Source organism: Fukomys damarensis, unplaced genomic scaffold (assembly GCF_012274545.1).
Source record: "Fukomys damarensis isolate Sample0158 unplaced genomic scaffold, DMR_v1.0_HiC HiC_scaffold_2, whole genome shotgun sequence".
Taxonomy (NCBI): Eukaryota; Metazoa; Chordata; class Mammalia; order Rodentia; family Bathyergidae; genus Fukomys; species Fukomys damarensis.
The window spans coordinates 47,082,888-47,103,466 of record NW_022900914.1 but is presented as its reverse complement, the minus strand read 5'-3'; the positions used below and the strand labels follow the sequence as shown (position 1 = coordinate 47,103,466).

The window sequence follows — 20,579 nt, the reverse complement described above, 5'->3', positions numbered from 1 at the left end:
GGCAGATTGAAGCCAGGTGCAAATAGGCACTGGCTGGCAGGAAGAAGGAGCCAGGTCTCTGTGGAAGCAGAGCCCAGCATAGACCTAGAGCCAGGCACCCTGAGTTCTGCTCCCAGCACCGTTTTCAACATCTTGCAGTGGACTGGGTATACTTATGGAGCACCTACTATATACCAGGCTCTGTGGTGGACTCCATAATACCAGCAGCCTGTTTTATCCTCTTCCCTCCTTCTGCAAGTGGGGATATTGAGGCTCAAAGAGGTTAAGTCACCTTCCCTAGGTCATTAAGCAGTGGAGCCAGTGTGGGATCATGGTTCAGACAGGGCTCATGTACCTACCTCCCTCTTCTAGCATTCCAGGCAGCAAGAAAGCAGAGGAAGGAAGGTGCCCCATGGGGTTAACTACCTCTTCCGCTAAGGCACGGAGACGCAGGAGCCAGTCCTCAGCCTGCTCCAGGGCAGCAGGGAGCAGCACACTGTGGCCAAGCTTCAGGGCCAGGGCGGCCTCAGTAATTTGGCTCAGGTGACAGGTACGCAGCCGGAACAGGTACTGATCAAGGTGGGTGGCAGAGGGAGTCTCAAGAACATTACTCAGGGGCTGGCTGCAAGAAACAGAATGTTCCTGATGAGCAGGAGCCCAGAGTTCCCTTGGGTCAGGCACACACACCCATGTGCACAGGGCCACCTTTGGTCTATCTGCTGGGTGCCTTCTCTAGCTTACTCTAGGTGTATCATCTCTATGTGACAGACCCCATCCTTACCTCCTCCAGGAAGCCTCCCAACCACATCAGCACCCATGCTCCTAGGCCAAAGCCCTCGGTCCTTTATTCTGGGGCCACCTGTTGGGGACTCACCCTCAGCCTCTGGTCTGTTGAGTTCTTTGGCATAGACATCCCCTTCCTTCCTCCCCATCTGACTGCAAATTCTCAGAGGGCCCAGAGAGTCCCTCTACTATTCCCTACTACTGTTCCCTACGTCCTCCTAGAGCGGAGGCCCCAGCACTAAGTTGCCGACACTGAAACAAATCCATTCTGTGTTGTGCACACAAGAAGGAAATTTATGGACCCCTGACGAGCCACTGCAGACACTGTGGAGAGGCCAGCAGCCAATAACACAGATGTGTCCACCCAGGGCAGCCCAAACACCTCTCCTCTCTAAAGGAGAAGCCTCTCCTTTAGGAAACCTTTGGGAAGAGACTGAGGGTACCTGCAGCCCTCAAAACACAGCTCTGAGCTCTAAGTGAGGAATTAGGTTTAAACTCAGTCTTGTCAAGAGGCAAAGAGCTCTGACTCGCCCCATCCCACAGGGGCTCCCTAAAAGGTCTTCTCCAGGCTGCTCCACCACTCCGACTCTGGGGTGCCTGCGCACACATACCTGGGATGGGTGGGGAAGTCTGTGCTCTCCCCGACCAAACAAGACCCCTCCTAAGGTCCCAGATTGAGCATATGGGGGGCTGCCCTGCCCCCTCGCCACCCCCCAGCCTCGCTCTTGACTCCCAAACAGGACATTAGTCAAACCAGCTCCGCCAGGTCTGCTCCCACCACTCGCACCCCACCTCCCCTCCCCGAAGCGTCTCGACTCCCGGCTCCCGGCTGATTTATTTTTCTGCCAATTTCCCGGAGCTATGCAGAACCAATTACCGCCGGAGCGCAGCGGCACCGCCGCCGCCAGATACACCACTCTGGCAGGCCCTCGGCGCACTACATTTTTCCTGTTATTTTTTTTAATTGAATTTTTAGGATGGGGGAGCAGTACGTGAACTCCATCTCGGGGAAACTTAAGCCCCGGGGCCTGTCTCAGGTCACGTACTGCACACCCTGTAGTAATATAATATTTACTGCCCCGAGGGTGCCGCGGATCGGGCTGCCCCGGGCCAGGGCATGCTCGGTGGGGAAGGGGGGTCCTGGGCTAGAGTCCTGGACAGGCCCTGCCTGGGAGCTAGCCTGAGCCGGACCGGGGCGGGGCGCGGGCGTGGAGAGGGCTGGCGAGTCAACCAGGGTGATTTATGCCGGCAGCCTGGGTCGGAAGCTGGGCAGGATGGCGATAGAGACCACCAAAGGGAGATTTTTCAGGAGGCTAGAAGCCGGGCCAAGACTCCCCAAGAAACAGCCAGGACCCGCGAGTGCCACTAACAAGATGTCTTGGCCTTTTCTCACCCCAGAAAACCCCAAGGCAGGGGGATACAGAAAGAGGAGGCGGGATAATGCAGCACCCCCAGCCCTAAACAGGCAGGCAGTTTGCAAACTGGCTAAACCTGGAAATTGGGGTGACCTGGTCACTAGCAAAGTTGCTGCCTTTCCCTGTGGGATCAAGTGGGTGACTACACAGGGACTTCCAAGAGGAGGGCAGAGTGTCCCTGCCAGGCCAAAAGATGAGCTGGCCTTTGTCATTCATTTCAATCCTCCTAAGCAACAGCTCCTCTGAGCCTGGGCTCAGCGGGGGCTGGAAGCAAAGACCAGACATGGCAGTGTTCTCCGCCCAGGAGCAGTGAAAGAGGGAGGGCTACGGTCCCCATCGGAGCAGCCTCAGAATCAGGAGTCCTTCCTGCATGAAGTGTCCCTAAGCAGCACCTGGCAGGTGAAGGGCTCTGGGAGTGTGGCAAGAGCATATGCTCACGAGTGAAGACCGAGGCAAGGGAACACTGTGGACTGGGGAGGGCCCTGCAGAGAGGTCCAGAAGGGCTGGGGTCTGAGGCAGACGATGGGGACAGAGGAGCCTGCTCACCAGGATGAGAGCTGAGAGTTTTCCTGAGTGCAGTGGCAGCCACTTCAGGGCTGACGCAGAGGCAGGCAGGGTACTATTTCAGGCAGACCTTGGGCATGCTGATGTGAATGGAGTGGAGAAGATGGCAGAGAGGAGAAAGGAGAGGGAAGAGGCAGAGGCGACAGGGCTGGGAAGAATGGGAGCAAAATCAGAGCTGGCCTGGTCTCCAGCATGGGGGTGATGGGTGGGGGAAAAGACACAATGGGGGAGGCAATGAAACTTGTCTGGGCCCTTTGTAGCCCCAGACACTTCAAGACAGCCATGTGGAGGTGCCCAGCTGGGCCATGGGTCTTCGAGGAACAGGATGGACACTGCTGGCCCTGGGGGGAGGGGGGAGCTTGTAGGGAGATGAGCTCGGAAAAGGCCTGAGCTGGAATGAGGGACTCTGGCAGGGCTGGAGGAGCGGGCATGCAGCCATGGTCAGCCATGCAAGCTGGCTTGGGGACCTGCGCTTGGCTGCCCTGCTTGCCCGCTGGGAAGATGTCCGGCTCCTAAGTAGCCCAAGAGCTGTTTGGTGAACTTAGGTGACATGGTCCCGATGCCTGGATTCCTCCCCAAAAAGCCATGTTTATGTTCAAAAGAGGCTGAGAACTCAGCTTCCCTCCCAAGCTTCTGACCTGGGACCACTGGCCCTGGGTGGCCCAAGCTACCTCTCTCCCTTGAGAGAGTGACTCAAAGGGCCAGGCAAGATTGGAAGAAGTGGTTTTAGCTAAATCCTCTGCCCAGGAGCAGAGCACTGTGGAGGGCACTCGCCTGTCTCAGATGTTCCGCAACTGCAGACCTGCCAAGGTCCACCCCAAACATGAGTCATGCATGATACTTCAGGGAAAACCCATTCCCTGCCTGCCCACCACCCCAAGGCTGTGCCAGTGAGGACAGCAAACCACTCTGCGTGGCCTGCAGAAGGGGTACTGAATGCCATGTGGGCTCATCCCACAGGTGCACCCCTCCCCTCTTCTGATGGGGCTGCTCTGTGCCCCTCCAGCCCTGCTTGTCCTCCTACCTACAGATCACAGAGCCAGTTTTCTCAGATACCCTCCTACTCAGCTCCTCCAACCTGCCCTTCCTTCTGCTGACCTTGAGAATGGGCCCAGTGCCCACTCAGATCTGGGGGACATTCTGGACCTTTCTTTGACTGCTACATCCAATCCACAATCAAATTCTGTCCATTATAGAGCAGTACAGCAAGGAATCTCTGTCATTTATTTGGCATGTAAATCTGGGCAGGTTAATCAACCTCTGCCTCAGTCTCCTCACCTGTAAAATGGGGATCATTCTAGTTCCTATCTCCCAAGAGTCTTATGATTAATCAACACAAGTAAAATTCTCATGGGAGGCTGAGGCAGGAGGATCATAAGTTTGAGCCCAGCCTAAGCAACTTAATGAGACCTGGTCACAAAATTTTTAAAAGACTGGGATTGTAGCTCAGTGCAAAGACCCTGGGTTCAGTCCCAAGTACTTGTAAAAATATTCCTGGAACAGTGCCTTGCATGACAAGTGTCATCATAATGCCTGCTGGATTGTCTATGCTACTCTCTGCCCAGCCTTCATGGCATCTCTGTTTTAGTGCCTTGGTCACAACTTACCTGCACAGTTGTATGACCAGCCTCCCATTGTCTGGCCCTCCAGCACCTACCAACACCAGTCTTCACCACCAACTCCAGTCTACCCCTCACACTGCAGCCAGAGTGAACGCTGAAACCCCACGGCTACCTTGACCGTTCGGTGACCACCAGGCCTCAGCTCTTCCTGGGATCCCCCAGGGCCTGTCCCATGGGCATCAGCTCCTTCCTGTCCATCCCTGGAGGCAGTGAGCATTTCGGGCTTCTATGTCTTTGCCTGGGTGGTCCCTTCTCCAAAGGGTGACACTCCTCTTCCCTCAACGCTCATGTCACCGGGCTTCCCTCCTCCAAGAAGCTTCCCTGGATTCACTTTGTCAGCACTAGGTAGGTGCACCTGCTCTGAGCCCTGACAGCCCCTGCCTCTGAGTCCCCATCACACTTAACCTCCTGAATTCACTTTCATACCCATCACCCCCTGGAGGCTACAGCTGCACCCTGCCCAGCATGCTTGGCACTGAACCTGCCCTGCCCCAGGAAGATTTGGGGAGTGGATGAATGCCTTCTCTGGAATTCTGCCGAGGGATAGGGCTTCCCGTAGGTGGGGTAACACTTTCATAAAGATGCACACAGATGCTGCATCAGGTGGCCATGGTTACCGATTTCTCAGCACAACGGCATCTCTCTAACCTGTGGGGCTCTAGAGCCAGGCTGAGGGAGGGGGTGATGAGATGTGGGGGGGGGCACAGACTCACATTTAACCCCATAGAAAGGAGAAGGAAAACTGTCTGTTACTAAGTTCACTTAACAACTGAGAAACAGGTCCAGAGAAGGGAAGCTGCCTAAAGCCACAAAGCTGGCTAAAGGGGCTAGCACTTAAGTCTCCTGACATTTCTCTTTCTTTACAATAATTATAGCTACCGATTATTAAATCCGTCCTAAGGTCCCAGCACTTTGTTTATTGGATATTAAAATGCGGTTATTCTTCATGCCAAAAGTCCCTTTTGGAGTGGCTCCCCAAAACCACCCACCCAGCTGCGGAAGAGATGCTGAGATGGGCTCGCTCTGCTAGGCCTCTGTACCCTCATTCTCCATCACCCCAGGGCCCTTTTCCTGAAGCTGACAACCAGCCCTGTCAATAGCAGGCTAGGCAGAAACTGTGGTCCCTGACATGGCCTTGAGGAAGGGAGGGGCGCCCCACCCCCAGCCAACTTCTCCTGGAGATTCCATCAGGGAAATAAGAGGTCGGAGATCAGAGACACAATGCTCCCCATTCAGGTGAGCTGGGCCGCCAGGGGCCCACAGCTGCTGCTGCTGCAGGGAGATTTATGACCTGCTCTAAATGTCACCTTTTCAACTCCCCTCGCTGGCTCCACCACCTTCGGACTCAGCTTGGGCCGGACTGCTGGCCAAGCGTGGCTGGGAGACGTGCCGCTGCTCACTACCACACACGAGCACGCCCAGGGAAACGGCCGGCCGGCCAAGCCAGGAGCAGCAGGCGCCGCGGCTGCCAGGTGCCCCTACCTGCAGTCTGCAATGAGCTCATCCATCAGCTGAGCCACCAGGAGGTCCATGTCCTCGGTTGAGCACTGAGCCTTGAGGGCCAGGTGAGCCTGCTCCAAGCCAGCTTCCTATGGGACAGGCAGGCAGGGGTCAGGAGTTTCACCACAGAGCAGAGAGTATGCACGGGACCCAATCCCCAGGCCCTGTCACCATAGCCAGAAAGGGCTCTGAACCAAAAAGAAGTGAACAATTAAAGCTGAGATGGCAGAGCCCAGACCAACCAACCAGCACTGTCCTAGCTCAAGAACCTTTCAGGGCTCCCCACACCCAAATACCCCGGCCTGCAACTCCAGCCTCAGGTCTGGATAGGAGGAGTTCACAAGTGGTCAATGGACTTTGACAGAACTTGATTGCATCCTGCTCCTCACCTGCCACCCTTGAGCCAGGTCTGACTTTGCCGCTGAGTGGCCCCTATGACCCTGCTCTGGCTCCCACCTGGAACCTCTCTTCTGCCTGGGTCCTGCTACACAGCTAGGCTCAGATCAGGTCAGCCTCACACCTGGAGCAGACCAGCCATCTCCAGTTACACAGAGCTTCCAGACTCCCATGGCCAGGCTCTCACTGCCTCCTCCACTGAGCTACTTTCCCAGCTCTGCTCGTGGGCCTCAGCCCTGAGCTGGGGGAAAGAGACCATTCTCACAGCTCCTGCCAGACCTGTGAATGTTCCTCGGTCCCCCACGCACCCTTTGCCACCCATCAGTCAGCCTTCCTGAGCAGGTGACATGCACTCCACACTGGGACCACCGGTCTAGGGAAAGATCCTAGAAATTAAAACAGTCCCTGCCCTCAGAGTCTGCAGTCTTGCTTTGAGACATTGATTGACCCAGAAGCCCACTGCACTGGACAACACCAAGTCCAGATTCTCCCCCTCTGGGTGTTTGCTGGTCTTCTCCCTCCCTAGAAAGGCAGTCTCAAGGAATCTGTGGACCATATGGCCGCCCACCTAGGCCAGGTCTCCTCCCACCACTCCAAGACTCTTCTTTCCCCTTCCCTCCCATCTTTCCTTCACTCTACACCCATCACCAGACCTGCCCAGGCCTCTCCTCTCCTCTATTGCTTCAACAGTATGCTCCCCAACCCCACCCCACTCCCACCCGCACCCCCTGCCATGCCCTGGGCTGCACTCCTCCTGAGTCTCCACATGCCCACCCGCAGAAATGCCTGGAGCACCGTGGGGGCCATCAGCTTCCCCTCAGCCTTCTCCCCTCCCTTGGCCTCTATGCCTCCCCTGCCTCTGACTCTTCTCCTCTCCCTGGCCATGCGCCATTCAGCAGCTCCCACCACGTGTAGGTAATTCCTCTCTCACCTCCAAATAGAACCCATTACCTCCTCTTATACACTCTGCTTTTCTTCCCAGCTTTCTGGTTCCCCAGCTACCAGAGTCACTTCTTAGAGCCCTTCCTCTTCCCAAATCCAACAGGCCATCAAGATCTTGTAGCTGCAGTCCTCTCTCTAAATCATCTCCCTCTGAGAGCCTCATCACCTTCCCTTGGTCCTGTCATGGCATCCCAGATGGGCTCCCACTGGACATCAGACCTCCGTCTGGCTCATGATGCCTCCCTGTGCTCCTTGGCCAATCTCCTTACTGAGCCCCATGCCTGTTCCTTGTTACCCATGAGTGCCACCTGGAGCTAGGTTTAGAAAAGCCTGCATGAGAGGCACAGGAAGCCTTTACTAACTGACTTCCTTTATTAAACTGACTTCCTGTCAACTTACAGCTTCTGGCTACTAGCTGGAGGGCTCTCTAGCCTGAGCCCTTGGGTGTGCTAAGAGTCAAAGGCCCCTAAGAAAGGCATGAGGAAGCTAGCCTCCCTCTGTCCTGCAGCTCCCAGCTGCGTCTCTCTCGGCCCTCTCTCAGGGTGGGATCAGGACTTCCCCAGCACTGTTGCACTCCCTTTCTCTTCCCAGCATCAGTACCGGACACAAATACCAGGCTGTGGAGGTCGCTGGACATAGTCCTGTGTTGGTGTGTGCACTGAGGGTGAGCAGGTCTAAAGGCACCTGCGGCATGGCAGGGGGCACAAACAAGGTTTGGGAAGGTTTCCACTCACCAGCCGGTCAGCAATCCTGAGCAGATGATTCTGAGTCTCGATTCTGTGGCTGATGTCCTCCCAGTAAGAGGACAGCACCACCACAGGCTTCACATTGCCCCAGGGTAAGTAGTAGTAGTGGCATCCTGGAAGAAGAAGGGTCTGAGCACTCGGCAGGAGCTGAGGGCTCATGGCACCTGGTTCTGCAAAGCTCAGGCTCCTGGGCACTCAGAGCTGGAAGTGGCACAGCTGGGGAAAGGGCGCAACATGGAGGGTGGGAGGAGATAAGCACCTGCTCCCTTTCCCACCTAAGAACCACCTTGGACACACGTGGTGTGACCTACATCCCCCAGGGTCTAAGCAAGGTGCCTGAGCTCCCTGAGTGGGGTGAACAGACAGCTGGGCTCCTCGGCTCATCAAAGCAGAGGGTTGCTAGAATGACCCTGGGAAATTCAATCCCACACATCCCAAAGTCTCTAAGACAAACTAATCAGATTCCATGTAATGACAGTGGCAGGTCAGGATCAAGGGACTGGGCTGCTTTCTGGAGCCCAATCTGTGGGTACTGGCATAAAGTCCTCACCTCGGGGAGAAAGGGGGAATAGATATAAGGGGTAAGAAGGGGTTACCCTGAACAGGCAGGCCAGGGCCTCCAACGGCTTTCCAGGGAAGTAGTACTTAGGGTTCAGCCCCTGTTTTGAGGTCCAAGTCCCTACCAGGAAAACCAGCTCCAGCCTCACCGTCAAAGACCGCCCGGCTGTACTGGGTGGTGGAGGCCAGAGGCAGGCAGGTCGTGTCGAACTTGTTACCATAGTTCCCAATGCTGACCTCGAACTGGATGGCATCATCTACATCCTGCAGCATGGAGGCCGAGTAGAAGGCAGCGAAGAGGGAATACTTGCGCCTCCGGAGGTACTTCTGAGTGGGGGGAGGGAAGACACCAAGGTGGGTCACCTGTCTGGCAGGCCCTGCCCGAGACCAGCATCCAGGCTCTCATGGCAAATAGTCCAACAAAGAGACAGCATCCAGATTTTGTTACTGACTAAACAAACACGTTCCAGGTCTATGTCCGTTAGGCCCAGGTTCCTTAATAAGATCTGCGCTTCCAAGGTCACAGTGTGCTTCAAACCCGCAGCAATGGCACCCACTACAGCAGTGGAGCAGGGCCTCCCTTGGTGTCTCTCAGGGGGACCCAGGCCCCATCTGCCATGCAGAGGAGCTGAAAGCTCTCAACCACTTCACCCCTGCCTGGAGCTCCCACCCCAAATCACTACTGTGGCAGCTTAGCGCTGCAATACACACGGGCAGCCATCGCCATGTGCCTGCAAAGAGTGAAGCCATCGCCCTTCCGGGAACGGGGCACAAGGCTCAATCACATGTCCTGATTTGAACCAACCATTTTACTCGGAGAGCAGAAAGAAGAGGAATTAAACAGTTGGAGTTTAGGAAAATGTTAATAGTGATGACAGCGAACACTAATTGAGTGCTTACTGCATACATGCCTTAATTCACTTCTCATAACAATCTTATGAGGTGAGTATAATTATTATGCTTACTTTACAGACAGGGAAACTGATACAGCTGATAAGCAGTACAGCCAGGATTCAAACCAGAGCCATCTGACTAAGGTGTCTAAATACTCTGGATAAGGTCCAGCTCTACCCTTCATTCATTCCTCTCATAGATCTGAGCCTCGGTTTCCTCATCTGTTCAGCCACCTCATGGGGTGCTGGGAAGATTCAGGAGTATCACTAGTGGTGTCTGCCACATGATGTTTAGCTGACTAATAGTTATGCTCACGTGATCAATATAAAATAGCATCTCATTTTGCAACAAGCTCCAGACTTTCAAAATACTTTCATTCATACTCCTTAAGCTTCTGAACGTTCTGGGGCAAGTGTCACATTACTCCTACTTTACAGCTAAGATGCTGACACTCCGAGAAGGTAAGCTACAATTAGTGTCCTTTCTCTACATGGCACCTACTTGGCTACCTTGCCCCTACCCGAGCAGATACCCACATCCCTCCCAGATTAGTTGCCCCTCACCTCCACCCGGAGGATATCATCCGCAGGGAGGTCCTCCACCTTCTGTTCACTGTGCTCCACCAGCTTGGTCTCCAGGGATAGCAGAATCCGGCCCCGGTAGGCCACACCTTCCCCCTGCAAAGGAGTCCAGGTCACCGGAGGGGAGGGGGAAGAGAAAAGGGGCACAACACAGCCCTAAGGCAGCTCATCCCTCAAGCATCCAGGAGATTTCTGAACCGACCCATCGTTCTACAGATGAGGGTGGCATGGCACAGAGTTCAGGAGACATGCCAGGCCACCAAGACGGTTAGTGCCACCTCCAACTCAGCCCAAGGGGATGAAACTTGAGAGGAATGGGAGCTGGGTGTCTTGGGATCAGGCCAGTGGGAAGGTCAGACCCGTCCTGAGGGCTAAGAGTATGCGGGCAGAGCAAGGATTCTCAGAGGTTGTCGTCGCCCGGCCCCGGGCCTAAGCCTCTGAAGCTTCAGCCAGGCCTGGATGCTGCCCTCGTCATGCTGGAAGACACCTCCCCCGGGCAGGCCGGGGTACTTGGGCGTGGGGATCTGGATCTGGTCCTTTCCAGGTTCCAGCAGCTCACCTTGCCCGTGTTGAGCTCTGCATAGGGGTCTGGGAAGCCAGTAAACTCCCGGGGGCTGCCATAGAGGTTCACATAGCAGGGCCCGAAGGTGGGGAGGAAGCCTAGGTTGTCGTCTGCTGGAAGACATAAGTCAGGGTCAGAGGAGTAGATCCAGTGGGGCCTCCTAAAGCTTGACCCAACCACCTTGAGACCTAAACCCATCTCTGGCCCTGAGTTTCCCCCACATGCACCAGATGCAACCCTGTGAATGTATAAACAATGACTCTGGTGATAACTGCCATCCTCTGCCATGGCCCCTTTCCTTTCTACCACTGCACTGAGCCATGGCTGTTTCTGTTATTTCATTAGTCCCATTTTACAGATGAGAAACAAGCTCAGAGATGCAAAGGAACACTGGAACACAAAGTGGCAGGACCCAAACCGTGTGACCCCAAAACCTGTGCTCTCAGCCCACATGTGCACAAGGGGCTTGGGACTGTCCCCTGCCTATGCCCTCCTCAGGCTCCACCCAGCCCTGCCTCACCTCTCCAGCCTGCAACAGTGCCCAGGCCCTCCAACCCAGAGCCTGGTGATCAGAGAAGCCATTTCCCGGGGGGGGAATGGAGGGGCCCCAGCTAGGGCCCCCCACACACACACAGTGCAGCCTCTGGGGAAAGTACCCTCAACCTGACGGCCTGGCTCATCCAGGCCTTGCAGCAGGGCACATCTGGCACTCCTAACCATCCCCTCACACACTGTACAAAGAACAATTTTTCAATGGAACATGTTGGAGGACAGTTAGAGGAAGAATTTACAAGGAAGGAGAGCTTTTCTCCGCACCATTCCTCCATTCTGGGCTCTCTTTTGTGAATGTCATTTTCTGGCTCGTGGCTGCATTTCCCAAAAGTACTCTCGAAACCCTTCAAAGCCAGGATGTCCCTTTCAGAGAGAGGGGGATGAGGGCATTTTCAGAGCACCAAAGGTGGGAAGCAGGGCCAAGACCACCTGGGATGACTCTGCACAAGTCAGGCCAAGGTGAGTACATAATAAATGGCCTAGCAAAGAAATGCTCAGGGCAGACCTAGGGTGCATGTTTCATGCCCTGCTGCCATCAGGACCCTGGGGGTGAAGCAGAGCAGGGACAGGCTGGAGCCATGCCCACCCACCAACCAGGAGCACCCTGCACCCTTCCATGCTTTCCCTCTCCCAGACCCCAGCACAGATGGGGCTCTGGCTTTGGGAACAAAAAGGTAGGCCAGGGGACAGAACTCACATGAACAGTATTAAACATCTTGATTATGATTTACCTTGTGAATTTCCACTTCAAGAGTTCTCCATCCCCCACCTTCTCTTGGTCTCCAAGACACCTTAAGCTCCCCCTGGCCTCCAACACCTCCATGACACCAGCCCAAAACCACAGAGGGTGTAGGAAGGGGTCCGGCAGGGTAGGAGGAAATCACCCTTGTGGCATTCCAAGCAATTTACATATGTCACCAATGGTGGAGAGGTGACCACCAAAGGTAAACTCAGGGCTGTGGGTGAAACAGTCCTACCCCATGCAAATCAGGAAAAGTTCCTGCCTCCAGCGCCCTCTCCCTCCAGGAAGCCCCAGGACCCCATCCCCTCATGGTCCCCTAGGTGATAGCAACGTACGGTCCATGGCTTGTGAAGACTTGGCTACACCCACAGGCTCTTCTGAAGCAAAGAAATGGAAAAGAGGTTAGGATGTGCATGGCTGGGAAGAGGAATGGTTACATGAACAGGTGCATGGATGGTGGGTGGAGAGCTGGCAGACAGATGGACAGAAAGACAGCTCCTACATAGGAAGCAGACATAGCCTAAGGCCCCACCCTGAGTCCAGTGTGAACTTATCACAAACTAGAACTTTCCCACCCCAGGCCAGTCAGACATCCCCCTGTACCACAACAGGACCTGTAACTTGATATATTAAAAAAATAACAGAAAACAAAATGCACTTTTTTACATTCTAGCAAGGTAAGTAAGAGAAACAAAGTCCAAACATAAAGAAAGGGTAAGGGAAACACCTGAGGAGCCAGAGTAAGGTAGTGGCACACCCAGCACTCTTAACCCAACCCAACAAGGAAGTTGACATTTGGGACTCTGCTGGAGGAGCGGTGGCATTTCAAGGCTCAACATCTCCACCTAGGGGTCATTTTCAGTACTGCCACTGATGGCGACCTGTTGCATTTTCGCAACAGCAGGCACCGGGATCTGACTTCTGACTTCAGGGGAAGCCCAGTATCAGCTGCTATCCATTTGATAAAGACTCTGCACTCTTGAATGTTTCTGTACTTATTGGTAAAAGGCATCTAGAAATAAACACAAAAGGAAATGCTCTGGCACACTTGGGCTCTTCGAACCCATCTCTCACTTCTGGGCGGGTATGAGGGGTCCCGGGAAGTGGGAATCCTCCGTCTTCTTCCACTGCCTCTCTGATCTCTTCTTCCTGCACTCTGACTTTCCTTTCTTCTTCTCCAATCAGCAAAGGCTAATGAGTCTGCAGTCATGGCCAAGCTTGGGGGCACAGTTAGTGAATTGCATGATTATTCTTATTCATGGTTCATCTTTACCTATTATTCTTCTTTTTTAAAAAACTTGCTATTTTCTCATGGCTCCATGATTACAGTTAGAGTTGAGCAAAAATGTTGTAAAGGAAGAATATGCAGAGATAGAGAAAGTGGAGAAGAGAGAAGAGCACAGTGTGGGAATTGAGATAAAGATAGGGCTGGATGAGGGAGGCCAGAGGTTCAGGGAAGGCAAGATCCTGGGCCGGAGCCTTAGACCTCTGCAGCCAACCCTTGGCTATGAATGCCACTGGCAGACATCAGGACTGTAGAAGTCGTAGCTCATGGCCATTTTCTTATCCTTGGGAATTGGTTTTTGCCTGTAGAAGAGCCAGGTCTCTGACTGCAGGGGAGCTTTCTACCTCAGCAAGATAACCTGTGTGGGAAGAGTTGCGGTCCCAAAGAGGCCAGTGGCCAGAGACCACCGGAAACAAATAGATTCCACTTAAAGCTCCCTCCCAAGTGATTGCTAACAGGCCCAGCCAGTTATGCCAGGCTAATGAGGCCCAGGTCATAGTTCCAATCCCCATGTGCTTCTTGCAGAGGCAAACTAGGCTTCCCACCCGCAGACTGAGTGGAGCCACAGCTGCAAACTGGTGCCCAGGCCAGACACAGATGTGCCCCTAGTCTCACCAGCCAGCTGACCAACACATGCCTCTGCAGCTAGAGAAATAAGCACTTCCTCAGCTCTTTCACTCATTCGTTCATTCAGCAAGCCTAAACAGGCACAGTAGTAGTAGGCACTGGGACTGTATGATAAGATTGGCAACTTAGGGCAGTAATTTTGAACTGGAGGGCAGGACACAGGTCCCTGGGTGCCGCAGCTTCTCCCAGGTCCTCTCCCCTGTGTCTGCACACAACTCATAAACTCAAGGGCAGGGTGACCAAAGAAGCCACCCAAGACAAAGCTTCTATTTAGTATTCATCATCCTTCTGCCAAAATACAAATGTTTTGGTGTGTTTTCCCTGAACCCAGGGAACTGGGACCATGGAAGCCCCAAGACACACATGAATACTCCTAGTTTTGTGGCCTGAGCAGCCAAGTCCAATTCCTTCACCTGGAGGGAGCATAAAGGGACAAAGGAGGCCCTCCCAGCCCCATGAGCCATACACCACAGCCCTGCAGACGGTCCCCAGGGACACATGTGTCTCCTGGAGGAGCTGAGGAATTGCCTGCAGCTCCCTCTGCCCCTCAGCACAGCCCAAGGATTTGGCAACCTAACACCAACCTGTACTAGAGAGGAGAGAAACCAAAAATTGCTGGGAAATCATCATCACATTCCAAAGTCAAAAAGACACTAACTTTTCGTTTCATAGACATGAGAAAAAAAAATCTGTATGCTATAACTTCAATTTATACTTCACGATATCCATATGTGTGAAGTTATCAAAGATCCCATGGAGGTTTCACAGGTCTCCTGTCCCTGCTACCTTTTGAAAGAACTGCCACTTCTAAGGAGAGCACTCCTTTTTAAAAAACAAAATCTTTCCTTAATACATTGGTGCACAGAGTCCAAGGAATACTTCTGTGTGCCCAGGCAAACTTGTGGGCAGAAGTGCTTAAGAGGTTAGTGTTAGGTCTTGTCCTCGCTGGAAACAAAAACAAGAACACAAAAACAAAAACTCTTGGCTGAACCAAATTATCTGGGGAACTGTGAGGTGAGAGAACGTAGAGAAAGAACTCATTTTTCAGTCAGCTTGTGTTGGCTTTTGAGAACAGTGAGGTGCTAGAACCCCACAGTGAGGAGAAAAACATACAAAAGAGCTGAAAGGAAAGTGGGAGGGACACATTCTGAGAGGATAAGAGAGAGAGCTTAGCAGGGAGCGAGGCAGATGTTAACCTTCTGGCTAGAGAGAAGCTCCAGGCTCGGAAAGGGGCCCATCTCTGCAGAAAGGGACATCCGACAACCTGTACAATCCAAAAGAATGGCTCCATTTTGAGCAATAAATTAAACTGTTTTATTGTCTCTTAGGTCAAGCTACCTAACTGTATATACAAAAGCCAGTTGTCTGGTTTCAAGGAGATTCTCATTTATTTCCAGAACAATCTGTGAGAGGTGGCCCTGCCTTTGAATACCTACCTACCTCCATGAAGCACACTGGGGGTTGCCTATGCCTTGGGTGCCACCTAGTGGCTTCATGGAACACCTTTCTTGCCTTTGCATTAAGACAGTCATGACAAACACAGGAAGATAAAGATCAAAATCTCCACCATCAGACAGATGGGGATGGGGAGAATCTAAACTCTCTATCAGGTGGCTGATGGCAGGTACAGGCAGATGTATCCTCATGAAAAAGTCAAAAATACCAGATACCTCCACCAGTATCTGTCCCAGGATTCAGAGACAGAAAGTACCAGTCAGGAACTGCATAAGAGCTTTCTTCCGTTTTGAGAGTTGTGACTTACAAGGTGGACAGACACTCTCTGCACTGTTCCCATGGTGCACAGCCCCATCTCAAGCCTGCCATCATTTGCATAAACTATCTGAGCAGCATTAAGAAGGAGACTGCATCTTGAGACAAGCAGTTCCATGGCTAGGAGGGGAGGGGCAGGGGAATGCCCAACAGCAGTGCTTCTGGAAGGTCATTTATGTGAATACCATCAATTCAAACTACCTATGATAAAATCAGAAGAATAGGGTGAGTTTGGGTGTTGAAGTTAAGTGAGGCTATCCAGGAGTTCATTGTATAATTCTCTACTTTGGTGTGTGTTTGAAATTTTCTTTAAATTAAAAGGTTTGTTTTGTTTTATTTTTTTAATATTTCAGAGAATCTAGAAGAAAGGACTGAAGAAGGCACCAATGTCAAGAGAGCTGTGTAGACTCTGCCAGGAACAAAGCACATTAACTTAAACTGCAGCTGAAGATCTGTGGTCGGACGGGCACCCTACACCCTGTCTGTAGAAGGATGCCCACAGTGGACAGGTCTTGCTAGAGAATGGATAAGGGGAGAGAGGAGTGACAGAGAGCCACCAGGACAGGAAAAGAGCATCCCTAAGACCCAGGAGAGCCCACATCTAAATTTTGGGGGAAAAGGTTTGGAATCCTAAATGTCATGAAAGAAGATGTAGCCTTTGTGGACAAAGAAAAACTTCTGGGAGAGGATGGACAGGAGCAGAGAAGAAAAGGAAAATATACACGCAGTGATAGAAGGAAAAGAAGCTTGACAAGGACAAAAAAAATGCAATAGGCATTTATAAATCACATGGGAAGCAAAACAGGTGCAGAAAGAAAATCAAATTGGTGATACAGAAAGCCAAGAATCGTGATAATAGTCAATATTATGTTGACATTCTGAGAACTTTATATTCATTATCTCACTGGATCCTTCCAACAGAGGCTGAAATTTGTAAGAGTCCCATTTTATGGAGAGAAAACTACAGTGACTCCCTTGGTTTCAAAGAAACAGAGCCAACAGAATTGGAACCCAAGCAGGCCCAGAGCTAGAGCTTTTACCACTACCCTACCCTGCCTTCAGCTGCCCATGGCACAGTGTTAAAAAATTATTTCTCGATTCAGATTTTAAAATTCACCTTGTCTTGGACAAAATTCTATGCAAAGAGTCCTACACCTACACAGACTGAGGTATATAGTTCTTTGTCTCCACTCAGTGACAGACAATGTATACAATAGTGGTCTCATACGACTGTATCACCTAGTGACATTGTAGTCATCTTAGTTTGTGTAAGTACTCTATAATGTTCAAACAACAACAAAATCACCTGAGCATTTTTCAGAATTTGTTCTAGTCCTTAAGTATCACGTGACTTAATTTTCTTAAAGACAAGAAAAAGGATAAATTCTTACCATCAGCATCTTGTCAGGAAAAAAAAAAGAAAAAACTGCCTATAGAGGAATTAAATCCTAATGCTCTCAGAAAATATACCAAAATAAATCAAATGGATTTAATATTTAAGTGTAAAAAAATAAAAATTAGGTATATAATTAAATATAACCATGAAGTTTGCTGAAAACCTTTTAAACATGCATATAAGGCAGAAACTTTACTTTCATTATTTAATAAGAAATTTTAATAAACTCAAGAAATTAGAAAGTTTAACAAAAAAACAACAAAATAAGTCTAAAAGTATTAAAGAGTACAACAATAAAAAATTCAATGAAGTTTTTAAAAAATTAACAAATCTAGTTGAGAAAAAAGAACAAGAAAACTAAAAAATAGAAATAAGAACAAGGGAAATGCCACAGATAGGAAAAATTGTTTAAATTATAAAAGACTTCTCTATATAACACTATGTAAATAAATTAAAATACCTCAAAGCAATGAGTATTCTAGAAAAATATAATCAAAATTGACTAGAGTAAAAGCAACAAACTAAAAATAACAATGATCACAGGAGAAATTGAAAAGCTTTTAAAGAGCTATTACTACACCCACTCACAAAGGGCACACAGCCCATATGGTTTTATGGGTGAATTATTTCAAACTCTCAAAAGACTATATTCTTATGTTATATAAACTGTTCCAGATGTTACAGAAGACTTTAAATATTTCCAATTAATTTCCCAGAGCAAGCATAATCCAGATACCAAAACCAAAAAAAAATAATAAGCAGACATACCAATTGAAGATAATAGAAAATCAAGAAACAGGCCTAAGAACACATTTAGGAATTTAGTAGGTGATAAAGATGGCATTTCAAAATATAGAGAAAAAGTGCTCAAATTTCAATGCTGGTATCACCAAGGAACAATTTTGAAAAAAGAAATGTTAGATCCCTGTCTCATTCACTATGGGAAAGATTTTCAGAATTAGTTACATAAAAATTTAATTTCTATAGGTCAAATCCATTGATTGGTAAAATAAGACAGACAACAATTATTCATCACAGATATAATAGTGGGAAAGTTAGTATTAATATACATATAGAACTCTTACAAAAACGATGAGAAATATACAAATATAAAATATGGCCTAGGACATAATTTATAATAGAATAAATATATATATTTAAATATTTAAAATTTTACATTGATCCATTTCACTATCAGTGAAACAGAAGTTAAAGCACAATACATATCATTTTCTCCTATTGCACTAACAAGTTTCTTTTCTAACATTATTTTACCCTGCTTTAATGAGGGTGCAGCAAAAAATCTTATGAGAGTGATTGGAGAATAAATAAGTCCAGACTTTTTGAACAGCAACATTGATATAAACAGAAAGCCTTAAAAATGTTAAAAATACTTTGACACAGCAAGTCCACTTCTAGACATTAATCCAAAAGGGAACTCACAAATTGTATAAATACTCAGCTACAAAAATAGTCATTGCAAAGTTGTTTATACTGCAGAAAACTAGAAGACTCCTAAAAGTTCTGTGTTGACTACTTCATTTGGATTACAGTACATTCACACACTGAAATGTTTATTCACTTAAAAAGTGAAAGATTTACATGATTTGAAGAGGAACTAGAGTGTGTATTTATTCACTTAAAATCATAGTGTACAAGTCTACAGCCATACCACCCTGAACGTGCCGGATCTCCTCAAATCATAGTGTACAAGAAAAGACATTTATGTTGTATCACCAAGTGACCAAAAGCATTTTAAAAATAACTTTTAATATACTTATGTATGTGCCCATGTATGTATACACACACACACACACACACACACACACACACAAAGATCTCAAAATAGAAATAGTTCTTGTCTTGAATAGTGGACTTATGGGTAAATTTTATATTCTTTCAGATTCTCTATTTAAATTTTTACAGAATGGCAATGGATCACTTTTAATGGATGAATAAAAACAATTACAAAATATAAATTGCTAGAGCAAACTGGCCAACATAAAATCGAGTGGATAGCATGGCTAGGGCCACTATTATCTGCAAGAATGAAGCAAGCTCCTTGTACCATTCAATAGCATGTCCCCTCATCCAAATGTGGAGCATCCTAAATGCCTGAAGTCACTGGCCAGTACCTTGTTCCACAGAAAGTGGGTAACAAAGGTCTTAAAACTTTTCCCTTTTCTGAAAACCCTCAAAACTAGAGGTGTGTGATAAAGGTGAGACAGAAAATAAGATGAAGCCTGGGGGCTGAACACAGGAGCAACATACCTTCTATTTCTCCTCCAGGGGCAGAGATCTTCGACATACTCAGGTAGGTGGTGGACACGATGTCATTGTGAGTGAGGCGGTCCCTAGAAAAAGGGGCAAGAAGGGCTTGAACACAGGCAGCAAATAGCAGCCACAGGCATCCCAGGAAGGATGAGGCCTCAGTTACACCTCATGGGGGCATCAGTCTTCACAATGGGTGTGTTATGCAGGCCTGGCGATCCCAGAGAAGATGAGACTGTGCAAAAAATCTCACTCAGGATCCCCCTATAGGGAACTAGTCCATCTCTCCAGTCATATCTCAGCAACCCATGGGCAATTGGCCACCAGTCTGTGTCTCAGCAAGCAGGTTGCAGGTTGACAGCAGAAGGCCAGAGGCGGGCAGGATGGGGAGCAGAAGGCTGCTCAGAGGATTCCATTCCCAGACCCAGAGAGGGCTGAGACTTTAGGAGCTAAAGATATAAATATCAATGTCAAGGGAGATGGGGATAGGTGACCTGGTTAAAAAATACCTCCAAGGCCACAGTCTTTTTAAAAAATATTTTTTATTTTTATTAGTACATGTTTCCAGTACATAATGATTACATTCACTGTGGGGAGTTAGCACATTAATAACACATCTTAATTATTTTTATCTATCCTTCCCTTCTCCTCACTCCCTCACCCTTCCATCTCTTGGTGACCTTCCTGTTTGCAAATAATCTCTTTGTTTCCTATTTTTCTATTTTTGTTTTGCTCTTTAAATTATTTCTACCTTGAGTCTCTCATATAAGAGAAACAATGTGATACTTAAACTTGTGTATCTGATTTATTTCACTTAACATTATAGTCTCAAGGTGCACCTGTTTTGCTATAAATGACTCCAATTTATCTTTCTTTATAGCAGAGTAGTACTCCATTGTGCATAAATGCCACATTTCATTTACCTATTCATCTATTGATAAACATACTGGCCACTTCCAAGATTTAGCTAGTATAAGCTGTGCCACTATAAACATAGGCATGCATGTATTACATATCATATTTCAGTGATGTCTTTAATGCTTTAGGGAAGATACTGGAAAGGGGATAGCTGGGTGGAATGGAATTTTAGTTTTAGTTTTCTAAGGAATCTCCATACTGGTTTCCACAGTGGTTGCACTAGCTTACATTCCCACCCACAGTGCAGAAGGGTTCCTTTTTTCCCACAGCGTTGTCAGCATTTATTATTTGATTTCTTGATGATAGCCATTCTTTGTGGAGTAAAATGGAAGCTCAATGTTGTTTAAATTTTCATTTCTCTGATGACCAGAAATGTTGAACATTTTTTCATGTACTTATTGGCCATCTCTACTTCTGTGAAATGTCTATTCATTTCAGTTGCCCATTTTTTGATAACGCCTTTTATCTGGGGGGGG

General features: G+C 49.1%; 1 protein-coding gene across 22 annotated transcripts in view; it reads right to left on the bottom strand.

Moving 5' to 3' along the window:
* Dysf (dysferlin) overlaps nucleotides 1-20,579 on the bottom strand; it is a 220,703-nt gene that overhangs the window by 115,241 nt on the left and 84,883 nt on the right. For 11 of the 22 annotated variants that reach the window (XM_033764701.1, XM_010609623.3, XM_033764725.1 and 8 more), the window contains 8 exons: nucleotides 19,186-19,268; nucleotides 12,172-12,213; nucleotides 10,540-10,655; nucleotides 9,963-10,076; nucleotides 8,655-8,832; nucleotides 7,936-8,060; nucleotides 5,846-5,952; nucleotides 406-601 (listed from right to left, as the gene is read on the bottom strand). In XM_033764701.1, the coding sequence (XP_033620592.1) occupies nucleotides 406-601; nucleotides 5,846-5,952; nucleotides 7,936-8,060; nucleotides 8,655-8,832; nucleotides 9,963-10,076; nucleotides 10,540-10,655; nucleotides 12,172-12,213; nucleotides 19,186-19,268 (961 nt within the window). The remainder of the gene's footprint in view (nucleotides 1-405; nucleotides 602-5,845; nucleotides 5,953-7,935; nucleotides 8,061-8,654; nucleotides 8,833-9,962; nucleotides 10,077-10,539; nucleotides 10,656-12,171; nucleotides 12,214-19,185; nucleotides 19,269-20,579) is intronic. The other 11 variants (XM_010609622.3, XM_010609626.3, XM_010609625.3 and 8 more) reach the window with 3 other exon arrangements.